The 18725-nt window shown below is 38.2% G+C and overlaps 2 protein-coding genes across 3 annotated transcripts in view; one reads left to right on the top strand and one right to left on the bottom strand.

Moving 5' to 3' along the window:
• Positions 1-14098, top strand: LOC124876086 (protein ABHD15). 2 transcript variants are annotated; one of them, XM_047378580.1, is made up of 4 exons: positions 1-79; positions 8379-9244; positions 11733-11962; positions 12050-14098. In XM_047378580.1, the coding sequence occupies exons 2-4, from the start codon at positions 8501-8503 to the stop codon at positions 12759-12761; spliced, it is 1686 nt and encodes a 561-aa protein (XP_047234536.1). In that variant the 5' UTR covers positions 1-79; positions 8379-8500; the 3' UTR covers positions 12762-14098. The 2 variants fall into 2 exon arrangements, with proteins under 2 accessions (XP_047234536.1, XP_047234537.1); XM_047378581.1 differs by lacking the exon at positions 1-79 and having other exon boundaries at positions 8432-8448; positions 8587-9244.
• The window catches only part of taok1b (TAO kinase 1b), a 27653-nt gene continuing 22506 nt past the window's right edge, over positions 13579-18725 (bottom strand). The window contains exons 20-21 of the mRNA XM_047378582.1: positions 18442-18624; positions 13579-18003 (exon numbers count right to left, since the gene is read on the bottom strand). Coding sequence (XP_047234538.1) covers positions 17503-18003; positions 18442-18624 — 684 coding nt within the window. The 3' untranslated portion in view covers positions 13579-17502. The remainder of the gene's footprint in view (positions 18004-18441; positions 18625-18725) is intronic.

The following is an 18725-nucleotide window of genomic DNA, read 5'->3' on the forward strand; positions in this document are numbered from 1 at the left end:
CACATCTTCAAGTTATTTGCCAACTGCCAAAAAATAACACAGAAGAAGAAGAAGTCTGTTGCTGGAGGCTGGAGTTGAGGTGAGGAGTTGGTTCGGAAGAGGTGGTTGTCGGTGGTGAGACTACGTCGAAGAAGAACGGTTTTGGTGCGGCGCGGGAAAAACAAAAATAGAAATATATCGGATTCGGAAAAGGTGGATTTGGGCATAAACTGGTATGTGAATGGTTCGGTTGGAAATGGAGACAGGAAATGAGGAAGACATGGATTTTGAAGAGTGGACGCCAGCTGGGAGAGGAAGAGGGAAAGGACGTGAAAGAAATAAAATAGATGAAGGAAAGGGAATTGATGATATCCAAGGTAGCAAGCGAGAATTGGAAGGAAGCAGTTCAGAAGAAGAAAGGATAGTTAGGAGGAAAGTTATGAGGGAGGAATTTAAAATAATATTGAAACTTAAGAACGAGGAAGAACAGGATAACATCAGCCCCATTGTGGTGTCAAGAGAGATAAAAAAGAAAATTGGAGATGTTGAAATGGTAAAGATTTTGAGAGATGGAAACTTATTGGTAGTTTGTAAAAATGAAGAACAAAAGAACAAGGCTTTAAAGGTGGATAATATCTGCAAGAAAACGGTGTTGGAGAAAAAAATCATGGGAGAAAATAAAAAAATTAGAGGAGTGATTTATGGGATCCCTCTAGATGAAGATCTTGATAAAATTAAGAGAAGTATTATTGGTGCAAAAGTGAATAACTTGAAGAGATTGTCAAAAACAATAAATGGAGAAAAAGTAGGAAGTATGTCAATCCTCATTGAATTTGACGAAAAAGAGTTGCCACAAAACATCAAAATAGGTTATCTCAGCTTTCAGGTTAGACCTTATATCCCTCCACCACTTCGTTGTTTCAAATGTCAAAGGTATGGACACATAGCAGCAGTTTGTAAAGGGAAGCAGAGATGTCCAAAATGTGGTGAAGATCACAAGTTTGAAGAATGTAAAGAAGAAGTACAAGAAAAATGTAACTGTGGAGGGCAACATAGAGTTACGTATGGAGGATGTGAAGTAAGGAAGAAGGCAAAAGAAATCATACAGATTAAAATGACTAAAAACATAAGCTATGCAGAAGCAGTTAAAAATGTGAAGGAACAGAAAACAAGAAAGATTGAACAAATAGCAAATCAAATTCCACAGCAAAGCAAAGTACAGTCAGAAGAAAATGTTACAATATCAGTAGAAAAACTAATATTATTCGTAGCCTATGTTATCAACTGTACTGACCAAGCCAAGCATAAAACTGAGAAGATTAAAATAATAGTGAGAGGAGCTGAAAAGTTTTCGGGGTTTAAGGAGGGATCGTGGGAGAACATAAATAAAAAGTTGGAGGTAGATGGGAGACAAGGAACATCTGGTGAAAGTACATGTTAATATTACAATGGAATGCAAGAAGTTTAATCGCTAACGGACAAGAACTTAAAGGTTATATTGATAGTCTTGAAGAACAACCAGAAATTATTTGTGTTCAGGAAACATGGTTAAAAACAACATTGGATTTTGTGATAAAAGGATATGATGGTGTAAGAAGAGATCGACAGGAGAGAAGTGGAGGAGGATGGGAGACAAGGAACATCTGGTGAAAGTACATGTTAATATTACAATGGAATGCAAGAAGTTTAATCGCTAACGGACAAGAACTTAAAGGTTATATTGATAGTCTTGAAGAACAACCAGAAATTATTTGTGTTCAGGAAACATGGTTAAAAACAACATTGGATTTTGTGATAAAAGGATATGATGGTGTAAGAAGAGATCGACAGGAGAGAAGTGGAGGAGGATGTGGAATATTTATTAAGCAAGGGATACAATATCAAGTATTAGGGAAAGGGAAAGAACTTGAATATATAGTAATTGAGATATGGGAACAAGAAGGTAAATTTAAAATAATAAATTTTTATAATCCATGTAAAACATTGTCAATTGAAATAATGGAGGAGTTAAATGAATATTTGGAAGGGAAAGTAATTTGGTGTGGAGATTTTAATGCAAATAGTACATTGTGGGGTAATTGTAATGATAAAAATGGACAAGTTATAGAAGAATTAATGGAAATAAAAAATCTAGTATGTATTAATGATGGGAGGGGAACAAGAATCAATGTAAGAACAGGGATGGAATCAGTTATTGATTTAACAATGGTTTCAAATGGTTTAGCTGGTAGTTGTGAGTGGGGCATTGATAAAAAATCAACAATAGGTAGTGATCATTATCCCATTACAATAAGAGTAGGATTAACTTTAAATAATAGGAATATAAGTGTCAATAAAAAACTAAATTTTAATAAGGGAGACTGGACTAAATTTAGATACTTGAGTCAAATAAACTTAGAGAAAGTAGATATGAGAATGGATATAAATGATGTAAATTTAAAAATTTGTAAGGTAATCATGGAAGCAGCAGATAATTCTATAAAGAAAGCAGGGTGTAAAAGTAATAAGAAAATGGTACCATGGTGGACAAATGAATGTAAAGAAGCAATAAAGTTAAGAAATAAAGCATTTAAGGTACTAAAAGGAAATCCAATTTATAAGAATTTAATTGATTATAAAAGAAAGCAAGCAATAGTAAGGAGAACTATTAAGAAGGTAAAAAGAGAATATTGGAGAAATTTCTGTAGCACAATAGGGAAAGAAACAAAAATAGAAAAAATTTGAAAAATAATTAAAAGAATGAATGGCATAAAGAGAGAGTTTGAATATCCTATATTAAAAATAAATAATATAAATATAGTAAAAGATGAAGATAAAGTTGAAATATTGGCAAGAATATTTAGTAAAATTAACAGTTCAAATAATATTAGTGAAGAGGGCAGAAAAGGAAGAGAAAATACAAAACTTATATATAAAGATGTATTACAGAGTGTTGAAGAAACAAATAATCTGTTAAATGTTGAATTTACAAAAGCTGAATTAAATTATGGATTTAGGAAGACAAAAAATACAGCACCAGGTAAAGATCAAATTTGGTACAGAATGATAAGGCAACTTGGTGGAAAATCGAAAGATATAATATTACAATTATATAATAAAATATGGGAGGAGGGAAAATTACCACTGAGCTGGAAGGAATCAATTATAGTACCAATAGCTAAACCAGGAAAAGATAAATCAAATCCAGGAAATTATAGATCAATAGCCTTAACATCAAATCTATGTAAAATAATGGAAAAAATGATTAATAGTAGACTAGTATATTATTTAAATAATAAAGGATATATGTCAAAGTATCAAAGTGGTTTTAGAAAAGGGAGGAGTACTAATGATCCAATGCTTTGTTTAGAGCATGAAATTAGAAGAGCACAGGTAAATAAAGAAAGTGTAGTGGCAGTATTTTTTGATATAGAAAAAGCATATGATGTGATGTGGGTGGAAGGATTATTAATTAAATTACAAATACTGGGCATTAAAGGGAAAATATTTAAATGGATTAAAGACTTTTTAACAAATAGGAAAATACAAGTTATAATTGGGGAAGTGATCTCAGGAAAATATATAGTAGAAAATGGAACTCCACAGGGGAGTATTATAAGTCCGTTATTGTTTTCAATTATGATAAATGATGTATTTAAAGATATTGGAAAAGTAATGGGATGTTCACTTTTTGCAGACGATGGAGCTGTTTGGAAAAGAGGAAAAAATGTAGATTTCATTGTAAAGAAATTACAAGAGGTTATTATTGAAATAGAGAAATGGGCGTTACAATGGGGATTTAAATTTTCAGTTGAAAAAAACAAAGTAATGATATTTAATCAGAACAAAATAAACAAGGAAATAAAATTAAAATTATATCACCAAGAATTAGAGCAAGTAAAGTATATAAAATGTTTAGGATTATGGTTTGATGAAAAACTAAAATGGAATATACATATTCAAAAAGTTGTTGATAAATGTAAGAAAATGTTTAATATTATGAGATGCTTGGCTGGCAGTGATTGGGGAGCAGATAGGAAATCACTAAAACAGATTTACACAGGAATGATAAGATCTAACATAGACTTTGGTTGTATAGTTTACGGTTCAGCAGCTAAAACACATCTGGTTAAATTAGATATTATCCAACATCAGGCATTAAGATTATGTACTGGAGCATTTAAAACTACACCAACAGCAGCAATAGAAATAGAAATGGAAGAAATGCCGTTAGAGTTAAGAAGAATAAAACTAGAAATAAATTATTGGTTAAATTTACAAGGTAATAACTTGGATCATCCAATTTGGGAAATTTTAAATCCATGTTGGGAAAAAGAAAATAAAGAAATGAAGAGTTTTGGATGGACAATTGAAAATAAAGTAAAAGAATTTAAAATGATTTATTTAGAAATTAGTCAAACATCACCAATATCAATTATACCACCATGGATTCTACCAGAAGCAACAGTAGATATGTCAATAATGGAAAAGAAGCAAGATAAATCTTCCATAGTAGATAGTTATTCAGTACAGATACATTTAAATAATTATTATAGATATATTCAAATATATACAGATGCATCAAAAATAAATGGAAAAGTAGGAATAGCTTTTGTAGTACCAGAATTCAATCTAAAAATAGGAAAACGAATTACAGACGGCTTATCAGTATACACAGGAGAAATATTGGCTATATTATTAGCTTTACAATGGGTAGAAGACATAAAACCATTAAAAACAGTCATTTGCTCAGATTCAAGCTCTGCATTATTAAGTTTAAAATATAATCAATGAGATAGTAGGATGGACATTTTATTAGAAATATTTCATACATTATACAGAATACAAAAAATGGGCTTGATAGTTATATTTGTGTGGGTTCCAGCACATATTGGAGTAGAAGGAAACGAGAGGGCAGATAAAATAGCAAAGAGGATAATTCAAAATCCTATTAGTTTTACAGTTAAAACAAGTAAATCTGAGGGAAAGAGTATTGTTCAAGGAAAGCTGATGGAAAAATGGAAAAAAAGGTGGGATGAAGGAAAAACAGAAAGATGGTTTTATAAAATTCAGAAGACAGTAGGAGAAAGAAGAAATGGAAGACGAAATAGAAAGGAGGAAAGAGTGATAACAAGGTTGAGATTTGGGCATACAGGACTTAATTATACACTTTTTAAAATTCAAAAACATGATACTGGTAAATGTGATTACTGTGGAAAATATGAAACAATAGAACATGTTATATTAGAATGTCATAAATATGAAAGAGAGAAGAAGATATATGAGAAGAGAGTTTGAAGTTATTAAGGAAAATGTTAATTTATTAGATATTTTGAGGAAGAATTTAAGGAGTAAACATACAAATAGTGATTCGTTTTTTTAAAGAAAACAAAATTATTTCATAGAATTTGATTATAGTAGATAAAATTGTGAAAGTATGGAGGATATAGAAGGGTAGAATACAATGTAATGTGTAAGTATGTCTATTTGTATATATACATATAGGTAAGATATATTTATTTATTTAATTTGTAGAATTAAATATATATATATAAATAGATAGACCGACACGAACCACACTCCATACCAGTAAGTGGCGGTAATGCTACTAAAAGTTTGTTGCCAACCGCCAATAAAACCAACAAGAAGAAGAAGAAGTCTGTTGCTGGAACATAGTCTCTGTTATGTGGACTTCTGTCAGCCTGCCTGATCGCTTATTGTCCTGCCTTCTTGTCGATCTGCCCATCTGTCTGTCTGCCTGTCGCCATATGGAACTCTTCTTCAGGAAATCTGCACTGTAAATATTTCCACCACCAGAACACTCTCTCTCTGCTCGGATCCTTGGGGCTTCCTCATCCTCTGGCTTCTAACAACTCTAATCAAGGTCTACCTAAGTTGGAACAATAAAACCTCATTTCAATCTAATTCTGTGCATCGAATCTGTGTCATCTTCTGATTTGGTTATATTTCGACAACCTAAGTAAATTAATGATACACAGCCCTGGTCCTCAGGGATCCCTTCCCTACAGGTTTTAGATGTGTGTCTGCTCCAGAACACCTGATTCAAATTCTGACATGACCTCCTATACAGGCATCAAGAATGGAGGGTCAAACTGGACAAAATTAATACAATAAAATCATCATTAAATAAATAAATGTTGTGAATGTCCCATAAGTGAAGTAAATGTAACATGAAAGAAATGTAACATTAAATGTGCCATTAAATTAAAGGTACCATTTATTTATTTAATACATCATTAGAAACAATAAATGTACCATTATATCATGAAATGGAATATTATGCAATTAAATGTGCCACTGAATAATTAAGTATAACTTTAAAGATGACATGACATAATTAGTGGTACACTTAATATTTAATGATGTATTAAATAAATTGTACATTTAATGGTGACTCGCATTATAGTATAGGGTTCTTGGAAAAAACTACACAATGGCGGTGTCGAGCCAAGTTTTTTTTTCTTAAAGTTTATAACAAAGTCTCAGTTTTACATTTCCAAAGACAATTGATCCTAGTTTATTCTCCCTCCTATTGGTTAGCTCCCGCTCCCGTCTGCTCCCGTTCATTTTCTATCCTGTACCGTCCCAATCACTTGATCTTTACTAATGCTGTCTCCCATCACGCAGGATTCCCATGGGATTCCCAAAAAAATGTCAGCCTCTAATGCGGACCAAGCTCTGACACCGGTCGTACAGGGACCTAACAACCAGTATCAAAGGGCCTGGTGCCCCATACTCCCGGAGTAACCCCCACAGGATTCCCCGAGGGACACGGTCAAACGCCTTCTGCAAGTCCACAAAGCACATGTAGACTAGTTGGGCGAACTCCCATGATCTCTCTCCAGGACCCTGCTGAGGGTGTAGAGCTGGTCCAGTGTCCCAAAAACCACACTGCTCTTCCTGAATCCGAGGTTCTCTCCAGAACCCCTAAATAGACCTTACAAGGGAGGCTTAAGAGTGTGACTCCTCCATAGATGAAACACACTCTACGGGGGGACCACCACCCCGGTCTGCCAATCCAGTGGAACTGCCACTGATGTTCACGCGATGCTGCTCATTAACCAACACGATCCTACAACATCCTTAGAGCCTTAAGGAAGTCCGGGTGAATCTCATCCACCCCAGGGCCCTTACCACCAAGGAGCTTTTTAATCACCTCGATGATCAATCTGAAAATTCAATACTAGTTTATTCATAATAACTGGCATAAACACATCTGCTTAAAAGAAGAAGAAAAAAACAAGAATCAGATCTGTTTTACTCAGCAAGTCGTGCTTTTTAACTAGATAAAACAAGAAATCAACACAAGTGAAAAACAGATATAGAGTTAAAATCAGATGTTTAGATATACAATATAAAAAAAAACACATAACTGTAAATACATGGTGCCTTGAAGGCGAAATGTTTTCATTTCTTAAATAAATTGTCCAAACAAAACGTTCATAACCTACTTAGGGATGGTGAAACTTCTTATCTTTATGTAGTTTCACTGTCATAAAACTGCAAAATTCTTTCTCAGGAATGGCTTTTCAAATAAGTATGAGCAGGAAATATATGAAAGTTACTGTAAGTTGTGCAGTTGACAACAAAAATAACTTCTGGCCAGTTGGATTTCTGGTTCTGCAGGGAATTGTTTTATGGATACATGCCAAAATATTTCCAAGCCAGTGAATCTTAGCGAGGCAGCATTAGCCAATATTTACAGAGGTGAGAGAAGAAGTCTCTGCTCTTGGTCATTATTGTTTCCAAAGAAACAATTATTGTTTCCATAGAAACAATAATGAACAATAAAAAAAATAGATATGTTTTTATTTTATTCTGAAACTAAATACTTTTTTCTGTTTAGCAACTTGACTGAGGTTCAGCTATTTTTTAAATATGGAGAAACGTTGCAGTGCCCAGATGTGCAAGCCTGATTGAGACACAGACTCAGTCATTTACTTCACCCTTTATATGTTTAGATAACTGATACTAGTTTGTAAAAATCTGTTTCCACTTTGATATGTTGTTTTTGTAAATTTCTCCAGTTCTTGACTGAAAAGCTAGTAGTGCCCATGATTTCAGTCGTAAAAGCAGATAAAGAGTGCAACATCCAAGGGGGGTTAATAAAGTCATCAGACATTTAGATGAGTTGTTTTCCTAAGAAGCCACACATTTGCTAACAAACTGGGTCAAGAATACAAAGAAATATAAATCCATAACATAAATGAGAGACATTAATGTGGCCTGTTTGCCTAGTTTCTATCCGACCTTGTAGTAAATGATTTACGGAGGGAGGTGAAAGGTAACGGGAGGAGGAGCATTTCTTCTAGTTCTCCATTTTTTGTGTATTTTTCAGTCATTAGGAACATATTTTAATTCCTTTCTCTTATTTCTTTTTTTCCTTTCCTTTTCCGAAGCTGGAGAAAGACAGACAACGTCCTGAGCATCAGTCATCCGGGAAGCCAGGAAGATAAGGGGAACATCCCAGTAAAAATATTTAAAGAAAATATTGGATTTATCTGTTATTTTTTGTTCACCTATGGCATTATATGTTCTAAATTGTTTATTCTGTTTGCTCCCATCCTTCCTATTTTTATTGCTGTGTTTGGTTCTCCGCTGGCCCAGATTATGTTGTTGGGCCAAGCTGGCTGTCAGGGCTGCAGGCTGGAGACTGTGGGTCTTTATCTGTTTGGCCTTGGAGCTGCCACTTCACAGCTATAAAAGAACAAAAACCGAGAAGCTGAAATCATCAGAGCCAAATATGTTGTCAGGTCACACCTCAGATGGACCAAGGCTCATCTGTAAACCCACTGCACTGGCCAGATATCTCCTGCAGCACTGTGGCTCTCTCACAAAAGCAAAACTGGCTGGCTGGCCTTGGGGAGACCCCCACCTTCAGACTGTCTCCAGCCAAAAGTGTGGAGAACATGGACACAACATACAGTTCACCAGAGACCACCTGTTGCTGAAAGATGGAGGGACTGTAGCCCTGGACTGGATGGTGGGGACGAGACTTATTGAGGCGACGGTACAGAGGAGGTGGGATGTGAAGAAAGAGAATCAATCAGGGAGGAAGGCACTTGGGTGCTTCACCTCTACACCTCCTGTCCTTCTCCTCATCCCTCAGTTCTGGGGAGGGATAACTCCTCACTTACAGCTGCTCTGCCATCAGGCCATGCGGGAGGGCTTCAATGTGGTGGTGTTTCACCATCGAGGCACAGCAGGGTCCCCACTTACTACGGCAAGACTCAGTGAGTTTGGAGACCCAGTGGATCTGGAACAGGTACACATTAAAAACTGACTCAACCTAAGTCAGTTTAGTCTCCTAGCAGTTTTTGGTTAAGGCTGAATCATATTTTACCCTATTTCTCCTGTTTCTTTGTTTTTCATGATGTATTGGGAGGGCAACGTGTTTTAAAAGTGTACCCTTTCAAACTGCTACATTAGCAAACACTCCTATCTTCTGAACAAATACAAACTGGATTCCAAAAAAGTTGGGACACTAAACAAATTGTGAATAAAAACTGAATGCAATGATGTGGAGGTGCCAACATCAAATATGTTATTCAGAATAGAACACAAATCACAGATCAAAAGTTTAAACTGAGAGAATGTATCATTTTAAGGGAAAAATATGTTGTTTCAAAATTACATGGTGTCAACAAATCCCAAAACAGTTGGGACAAGTAGCAATAAGTGGCTGGAAAAAGGAAATTGAGCATCTAACGAACAGCTGGAAGACCAGTGAACACTAATTAGGTCAATTGACAACATGATTGAGTATAAAAAGAACTTCTCAGAGTGTCAGTGTCTCTCTGAAGCCAAGATGGTAAGAGGATCACCAATTCCACCATTGTGCAGAAAGATAGTGCAGCAATACCAGAATGGTGTTACCCAGCGTAAAATAGCAAAGACTTTCAAGTTATCATCATCAACCGTGCATTACATCATCAAAAGATTCAGAGAATCTGGAACAATCGCTGTGCGTCAAGGCCGTAAAACTCTACTGGATGCTCGTGATCTCCGGGCTCTTAAACGTCACTGCACCTCAAACAGGAATGCCACTGTCAAGGAAATAACAGAATGAGCTCAGGAATACTTCCAGAAAGCATCGTCAGTGAACACAATCCACCGTGCCATCTGCCGTTGCCAGCTGAAACTCTACAGTGCAAAGAGGAAGCCATTTCTAAGCAAGCTCAACAAGCTCAGACGTTTGCACTGGGCCAGGGGTCTATTAAAATGGAGTGTGGCAAAATGGAAGACTGTTCTGTGGTCAGATGAGTCACGATTTGAAGTTCTTTATGGAATACTGGGACGCCATGTCATCCGGGCCAGAGAGGACAAAGATAACCCAAGTTGTTATCAACGCTCCGTTCAGAAGCCTGCATCACTGATGGTATGGGGTTGCTTGAGTGCTTGTGGCATGGGCAGCTTGCATGTCTGGAAAGGCACCATTAATGCCTCTTTCAGGGAAGACCCTGCATTGTTCAACAAGATAATGCCAGACCACATTCTGCAGCAATCACAACATCATGGCTACGTAGGAGAAGGATCTAGAAGGATCCGGGTACTGAAATGGCCAGCCTGCAGTCCAGATCTTTCACCTATAGAGAGCATTTAGCGCATCATAAAGTGGAAGGTGCGGCAAAAAAGGCCCAAGACGATTGAACAGTTAGAGGCCTGTATTAGACATGAATGGGAGAGCATTCCTATTTCTAAACTTGAGAAACTGGTCTCCTCCGTCCCCAGACGTCTGTTGAGTGTTGTAAGAAGAAGGGGGGATGCCACACAGTGGTAAACATGGCCTTGTCCCAACTTTTTTGGGATTTGTTGATGCCATGTAATTTTGAAACAACATATTTTTCCCTTAAAATGATACATTCTCTCAGTTTAAACTTTTGATCTGTGATTTGTGTTCTATTCTGAATAAAATATTAGATGTTGGCACCTCCACATCATTGCATTCAGTTTTTATTCACAATATGTTTAGTGTCCCCAACTTTTTTGGAATCCGGTTTGTATTTTACAAAAACATTTAACATGTAGTCAGGCATCTTTAACTCTGGTCCTTGAGAGATACTGTCCTTAAAATGTTTAGATGCATCCCTGCTCCAAAACAAGCCATTTACCTCCTCAGCATGTCATCAAGTTCTGCAGAGGCTTGATAGGGAGTCAATTATTTGAAATTGATATGTTGTAGCCGGTGGCGGTTTTCAACAAAAATGCTTGCGGGCTCAACTTTATGCAGCCACAAAGAAACAAGATAAACTAGTCTCAATCTGCATTTCAATGATTGAGTTCAGTGTTGCATTATCCTGTTCAGGTTTGATTAATCCAAGTATTTTAGAGTTTGAGCCAATGCAATCTATATCCCTTAAAATATTGAAATACCCCTTTAATTTAATGGAATCAGAAGCTGCTCTATCAAATGCTTTGTATTGCTTTTATGCATCTGCAGGCACCCCGTGTGTTGGGTGAGAATTATGCTTCATAAAACAGCGCTTTAGTAGAGGTTTGGGGAGGCAGAAAGAGAGGCTCGCCCAGGTGTCCATTCATGCATCAACGCCGCATTTTAGAGGAAATGTAATCATCTTTTTTTCCTACATTAGTACAAGTTTAGATGAGGTACCTTCATAACTCAGCCTTTAAATGTGGTGTAAGAACTTCCATTGCTGACTCCACTTTGATATATTTGGCTTTAACTCAGATTGTTTCCTCTTTATTTACCACGACCTTACAGTGACAGTCTTGTCCATGCTGTGTGTTGTCAGGCAGTGGCTTATGTCCACAGTCGCCACCCATCCTCTGTGCTGGTTGCAGTGAGTGAGGGATCGGGTTCTGGGGTCCTGCTATCCTACTTGGGCGAGAGAGGTTCAAGCACCTGTTTAACAGCAGCTGCAGCCATCTCACCTGTGCTGCTGGGCCAACTGTGGTTTGAAAGCGCTATGCCGCCTATGTACCGCTGGGGGGTGCTATTTCACAGGAAAATGCAGCTCAGAAGGTAAGAGAAATTTGTATGTAGGTATACTATGTATAAAAACACAGTTTATAGATGCTAAAGATATCTATTTTTCCATGGGCTTATTAGATACGTAAGTTCCCTCAGAGGAATGGTGGATGTGGATCGTGCCCTCAGCTCTTCCAGCCTCAGAGACTTTGAAGAAGCTCTTTTCTGCTCTCCGACTAAGGTTTCTCCATCCTCGGAGAGATCTTTAAACCCTGCATCTTCCTCCCTGAGGGGCCTCACACCAGCAGGAGCCTGGGCTCTGGGAGAAAGAGGTTACCCAGCCCAGGATTGGGACAGCTACTGGGGGAGCAATGAACCTTTGAGAGATGCAGATGAGGTGGCGGTCCCAGTGCTCTGTATCTGCAGCTCTGATGACCCTCTCCTCCCTCCAATCTCCACACTTCCCCTTTCCCTTTTCCAAAGCAACCCTTACTTCCTGCTGGCGTTAACAGACAGAGGAGGGCACTGTGGGTTCACCCTGGAGGCCGGGAAGCAGATGGATGAAGGGAGAACAAGAAAAGAGGACGAAGATGAAGGTATTTGGAGTCATAATGCAGTTCTTGAGTACCTAAGAGTGGTGTCTGATTTCCTGAAAGAGGCAGAGAGGGATTGGAAAAGCTGGCAAGGCCGACTAGAAGTGAACAGTCTCAAAGGACAGAAGAGCAGAATGAACACTACATCACTGCCTCATCGGAGGAGAGGCGCCATGATAAAGAAATCGAGACCCCAACCAGCTAGTGTGGATGATGTAGAGGGAGACCCCTTTACCTGGAAGAGGTCCTTTACTCGTTAAGACTGACAGTGATCTTAAGGCGGGGCATTAAGATCACTGACAGCGTATTCCTTTAAACAAATGAAAACCAGGAGCAGCAAGGACAACTTTTAAAGGTAGAGTTAAAATCAAGCTACTGGTTTTCAAAAATAGGAAAACAAATTTTGATCCGTTTCTGTTGATTTTATCTGAAGCGGTTGACAACAGCAAAGGCCAGAAAGGTTAGTCCAGGGCCATGTTTACCATGGTGTTTCACCACCTCCTGTTTTAAGAACATTGACCAACTGCTGCAGCTGTGCTTATCAGGTCTGGGGCCTTCATTGCTTAATGTCAGCAAGTCTGGGCTGCAGGGAGACCAGAATAGCATCTCAAAGCTTCTTTGTTGTTTATATCAATTTCAACATGGTGATATCTTCAGAATTTAGTCTGAAAATGTATTTTTGTAATTAATCTAGATGTCAGAATGTTATTTCACTGTATCAATTCGTATTATTTGAGCCTCATGCATTACTGTTTAAGCCTTTAAAGACAACTTTGTGCAGGATTCATCCGTGGTTCTTTAGGCTGGTTAGATACCATCCACGATGATTTTCAAACCCTGAAGAAAAGTGTCCTCTTGCTGAGCCCAGGATTTACTCAGTAACATGATACTCCATTTATGCCAATATTTGAAAAAGTACATGAAGTAAATAAAGTATATCTCATCATGCAAAGGTTCTGTGTGTCAGCAGTTTTCTAAAAAATGAAAATTTTAATATTTAAGGTTCTTGATTTTGTAAACAACTCAGTTCCATTGACAATGTTGACATCTCACACTTACAAGCACTATGCAACAGAGAAATATTAAAATTACTTTATTACAGATGATTCTTTATCCAGTAGCCCTCTTCCAACAAAAAATAGTAATTACAAACAAAATATTACATTTATCCCCTAAACCTTGCATCTGAATTACTGTTATACATTTTAAATCACTTATTTTTCATCCGAAGGGATATCTATTCTCTTCTGCTATGCACATTCAGCTTTTTTATTTGTATTTTTTTTTTTTTTGCACCCACTATACACTTTAATACAGATCTCTGGACAAAGGAGAATAAAACAGCAAGATTCACCAAATATGACATGAAGGATAAAAGGAATACTGATAAACAGACTGTACAGAGAAGTAACCCGGCCTTCCACCTACTTCCAGCCAACAGCAGCTGCCCCCTTCAGAAGGAGGAAGGGGGCGGGGTGTCACAGTAGACTCGTAAAACTGGTCAGCTACTTGTGCAATCAGTGCAACCAATCCAGTTCAGAGTGACCAATGTCTAAAGCTAGACTCTGTCCCCCACTGCCTTGCGAAAAATTAAAAATTTTTTTTAAAAAATCTATAGAAAATAGATCTAAAACTCTGCAGCTTGATTGGCTCTCTGCAGACAGCTCATGGAAAAAAATCTTGTGGGCATAAAACTCCAAAGAGCTGAAGGGAAGGGTAATAAAGAAATGTTTGCAAAGACGTACTCATGTTTTGTTTCTAAACTAAGAAACTACCATGTTTTGACACATTTGGGGGGGTAATTTGTGTTGCTTATTTCTAAATTTGAGTCAACATTTTTCAAAAATTCTAAAACCAATTCTTAGCCTTGTGCAGGAGTTTGGAGACTACTTCAGGATGTGCATTAGGTTTTCTGACATTTAACAGGTTTATTTTTGATTTTAAGGGCAATTATTTACTTTAGGCCTGAGAGTCTACCTGGTATAACATTGTCAGTGTAATACAGTCAGAGCTACAAGGACAAAAATCATGTGCAAAAATCCTCCTCATACACTTTTAAACAAAAGGTTTGCCACTTCCTCAAGGCATTCTGACCTAAAGTTGTGTTTTCATTCACAACTGAAAAAATGTTGCAAACAGAACAAGTGAAAACTCAGCAAACGCTAGTTTTAACTACAGCAACTCTAAAGCCACAGCATTGTGCCCTCATCGCAGGTTCATCTCGCTTTGATTTGTCGTTTAGATTTCCGGACTGTACAATATTAACATGTTGACTGTACATTCCATCTGTGAAAATCACAAAGCGTGTAATTTCACAATAAGACTTGGATCTTCTCTAAAAGTCTTTTTCTATAGATTTATATAACAACACATATCCAGTTCATCTTTTCTTGCTCTGAGGGTGGTTTCCCTGCAGATCAGTGAGGGGCCTGAGGGGCCTCAAGAGACACGGGAAGGAAGGAAGCGAAGGACGCATGGAGATAAGGCGGTCAGATCAGATTGGAGGGTGAGATAGAGCAGGGTGTCAGACCGGGGAAGGGTTTTTGCAGGAGCACGGCAGCGGAGATCCCAGCACCACCTCCCATGGATCCGCTAGAACATTCAGCAGTCACCAACCGACAGACAAGCTGTTTATTTATTTGTATCTTTTTTTTTTTTTTACTTTAAAATCAACATTTACAACTTGTTTGACAACAGATCTTTGTGCCGTTTCTTGTCCAAAATCCTAGCATTTATACTTTCTCTGTACATGCATCCATTACCCGAGTTAACGTACTGCTTTGACTGTGGAATAAAAACTACCATGTGTGCATGTGTGTGGAATCAGGAATAACATTTTGAGTTGGCTTTGGCCAAAGTGCAACTCACTGTGACTGCACCCCATCATAAAGGCAGACGGGCTTTACTGCATTGTTCAGGACACTGTTCAGTTACTGCTAGTAGGTGAAGAGCGATCACCAGTTTTTATTCAAGCTGTGGTTAGGTATTGCTGAAAACCCATCCCTTTCATCAAGGATGGTGGACTAATATGGCAACAGCATCCCTTAGAGTGAGACTGGGTGGGCAGAGGTCTGTGGAAACCCAAGAGATGAGCCGATAATGACTACTACTACTACTTGGCCGTGCGGCTTTAACTGACTGAGCCTCTGGCACACACCTTAAAATACAATCAATTGGTGGCACAGACTGTCGTGAACCCAACACCTCTTACCATTAGCATGTTAGCAGTCTGACCCCAAAGTCTTAAAGTAACTAGAGATGCACTGAGAAATTGGCGGTGACCGTGATCGGCTGATTTTAAGCTTAACGGCACAGAACCACTAGTCAAAAATTGGAAATCCAACTTTTTTTCCAATCATTGAATGCAACACAAGAGAAGGCTACCAGGTCCTGCTAACAACAACACTATTTGGTATGGAAGTTGTTACTGCAGAAAGACTATTATTACTAGCTATTATTAGTATTAGTGAAGTGTTCTGAAGTAAGCAAAGAAAAAAGCTGTAAGTAGAAAAATTAGACAAATTACTATAAAGACATCTGTTGACTCAGGCTGCTGCAACACCGAGCCAAATAAGTGCTTGTCCACCAATTCTGTACTTTTGGCTGTTTTAAACCCGACGTTTTCGGTTTTTGCAACTTCTTTGGGTTCCCACATTTAGGACATTTGGTCAAACTGAGAAAGGGACAAACAGACCCAGAGCCAACTACAGCAGATAACAGGAAATTTGTTTTTTTAGGGCTTAAGCTTACAACCTTAGCACCTCCTTGGAACCTGCTGGGTTTAGAAATGTTGTCGACCTTTTGGAAATTTTCATTTAAGGTTATTATCTGCATGTTGTGCAAATCATGGGAAAAAAAACCACAGTGATGGTGTTGGCTTTGGATTCAGGAGTTTAGTAAAGACCATATTTTTTTATTTTATCTGGACTCAATTAAATAGGCTCTACTTTAAAATATATTAAATTAGAATGAGCAAATCTGGAATATAAATTACACTAAATTATTTACTTAAATCACAGTTTTGAATGTTTTTGATAGACTTTATTCTGTAAAATTTCAAAAGGAGTATTAGTACTTTGTCATCTAAACCAAACCCAGTTATAGAACCAAGGATTCAGTTCTAATCTGCAACTCTAGGGTCTTATAAAATCTCTTAATCAAAATGATTTTAGAAAAACATTAAATTTAAGAGAAACAACTTTTTATAAAAACAATTACTGATTTTTAAAAAAGATGATGATGTAAGCTCAATATAAATCAATCTTAGTGCTTTATTCTTAAGAAACTCAGATTGTTTTTTAATTTTTATTTTTAGATAAGAACAGAATAGATTTAGAACAGAATAAGGAATAAAGCCTGGAAAATCTAAAATTTCTTCATGGTCATTTTTTTATTTATTTTATTTCATTTTTTATAATACTTCTCTACACCTGGAAAATGATAAAAGCTAATTCTAAACTTCTGCAGACCTTTCTGCAGAGGAACCCTGCATTATGAGAAGAACCAGTTGATGCTGACACACGACTTTCATTTTTCCCCCTCCTCTTAACTTTCCTCACTCCGTCGACTCTCCTGCCTTCCTTACGATTCAACGTTTAAGAGCACATAAAGAACTTCAACCTGTTTTGACTTCATCGCACAAGGACTTATGTAACTTCAGTGAAAGCAGCAGCTTTTTCCTCATGAGACGCCTTTCTGTGCAAACATCTGACTCAACCAACTTCTGCAATCAAAATAGTAAGACATCAACTCCATGGTGAATAAATTGCTGAGGGTAAATGGCAACAGAGACTAACTTGACAAAAACAAACATTAAAGCAGGCTGCAGTGGAGCACTGTAAATGGCATTTAGACACGGCAGTTTGGTTTCAGCTCTTAATGGTTTCCACAGACCGCCCGGTCACATCAGTCTGCAGTGTATTGTGGGAAATAACTGTATATGTGTGCTGTGTGCTTAGTGTGTGTTTTAATTACAGTGAGTGTGTTTCTTCTGTGTTTTGTTTAGGTGTATGACAGGTGGGAACCGTTGGAGATCTGAGAGGTGATGCTGGCGCTCCTGCTCATGCCCTGTTCACTCCTCCCCCCCGATGACGTCCTCCTCATAGCCTGTGGGCTGTTTCTCACCCCTCCCGCGCTTCCCTGACTACTTCTCTGACTCCCTCCTCCGGGATGGTGGAGGCTCCAGGGCGGCGGGCCGCCTGCAAGCATAGGGTGACCCCAGGGCTGCTGCGAAGTGGAGCCCCCCTGGTGATGACTATGATGGCTGCCGCCTCCACCACCTCCGGGCCACTGGCTTCCCCCCTGACCTCCCTGGCCTCCTCCACCACCTCCTCCCCCCCAGCCTCCTTGGGAATCCGTAGCCAGGTTAGTGAGCACCATGTTGCTAAAACCCAGCCGCAGCGACTCCGAGTCGAAAGCCTCAATCTCCCGGGCCTGGCGCTCCAGCAGGGAGCGGATTCGCTCCAAACGCTCATTCTGGAGGGAGAGCATTTCCTCTTCAATCTGAGGAAAAAAGAAAGTTAACAAAACATAGTACACAAATGGTCCTGCACAGGTCAGAATAAAGGGTTATTCCTTCAACATTAACATTATAAGTTAATAAGACATATAGTTTCTTTATAAAGAAATGAAATTAAAAAAAAACTTGATTTTGGATCACAAGATGACTGACTGGATAAACAGACAAACGGATGGATGGATGGATGGATGGATGGATGGATGGATGGATGGATGGATGGATGAGGGGACAAATCAACAGAAAATGTGAATAAAACCTATTGAATAAAGTATGTAAATATAAAGATTTGTTCTGAACTCCTTGTTCTCCACCCTAAAACAATTACCATGCTGTTCTACACCATGTAGAAAACCTGTGACGTTCTCATCAATGTGCACCTTGACTTATTCTGTGACAGCCCAGATAACTGCAACTTGTCTTACTTTCTGCTCCAGCAGAGCCCTCCGCAGGGACACCCTCTGCTCCAGGTCCCTCCTCTCCTTGTCATGCTGTGCTTCTGTTTGCATCTTGATCTTGCTCTGGTAGGCATTGAGCAGCTCCAGCTCCTGTTGCAGCTGCATCCTCAGAACCTGACATTCGCCCTCTTGAGCCTCATCTAACCGCAGCTGAGGGAGCCGCATCAAAGAAGAGCAAAAAAATTAACTATTTGCTGTTAGCTTAATAAAACTGATGGTAAATAAGCAACACATACGTGAAAAAAGAACTT

This window comes from Girardinichthys multiradiatus, chromosome 11, assembly GCF_021462225.1.
Source record: "Girardinichthys multiradiatus isolate DD_20200921_A chromosome 11, DD_fGirMul_XY1, whole genome shotgun sequence".
In the NCBI taxonomy this organism is placed as follows: Eukaryota; Metazoa; Chordata; class Actinopteri; order Cyprinodontiformes; family Goodeidae; genus Girardinichthys; species Girardinichthys multiradiatus.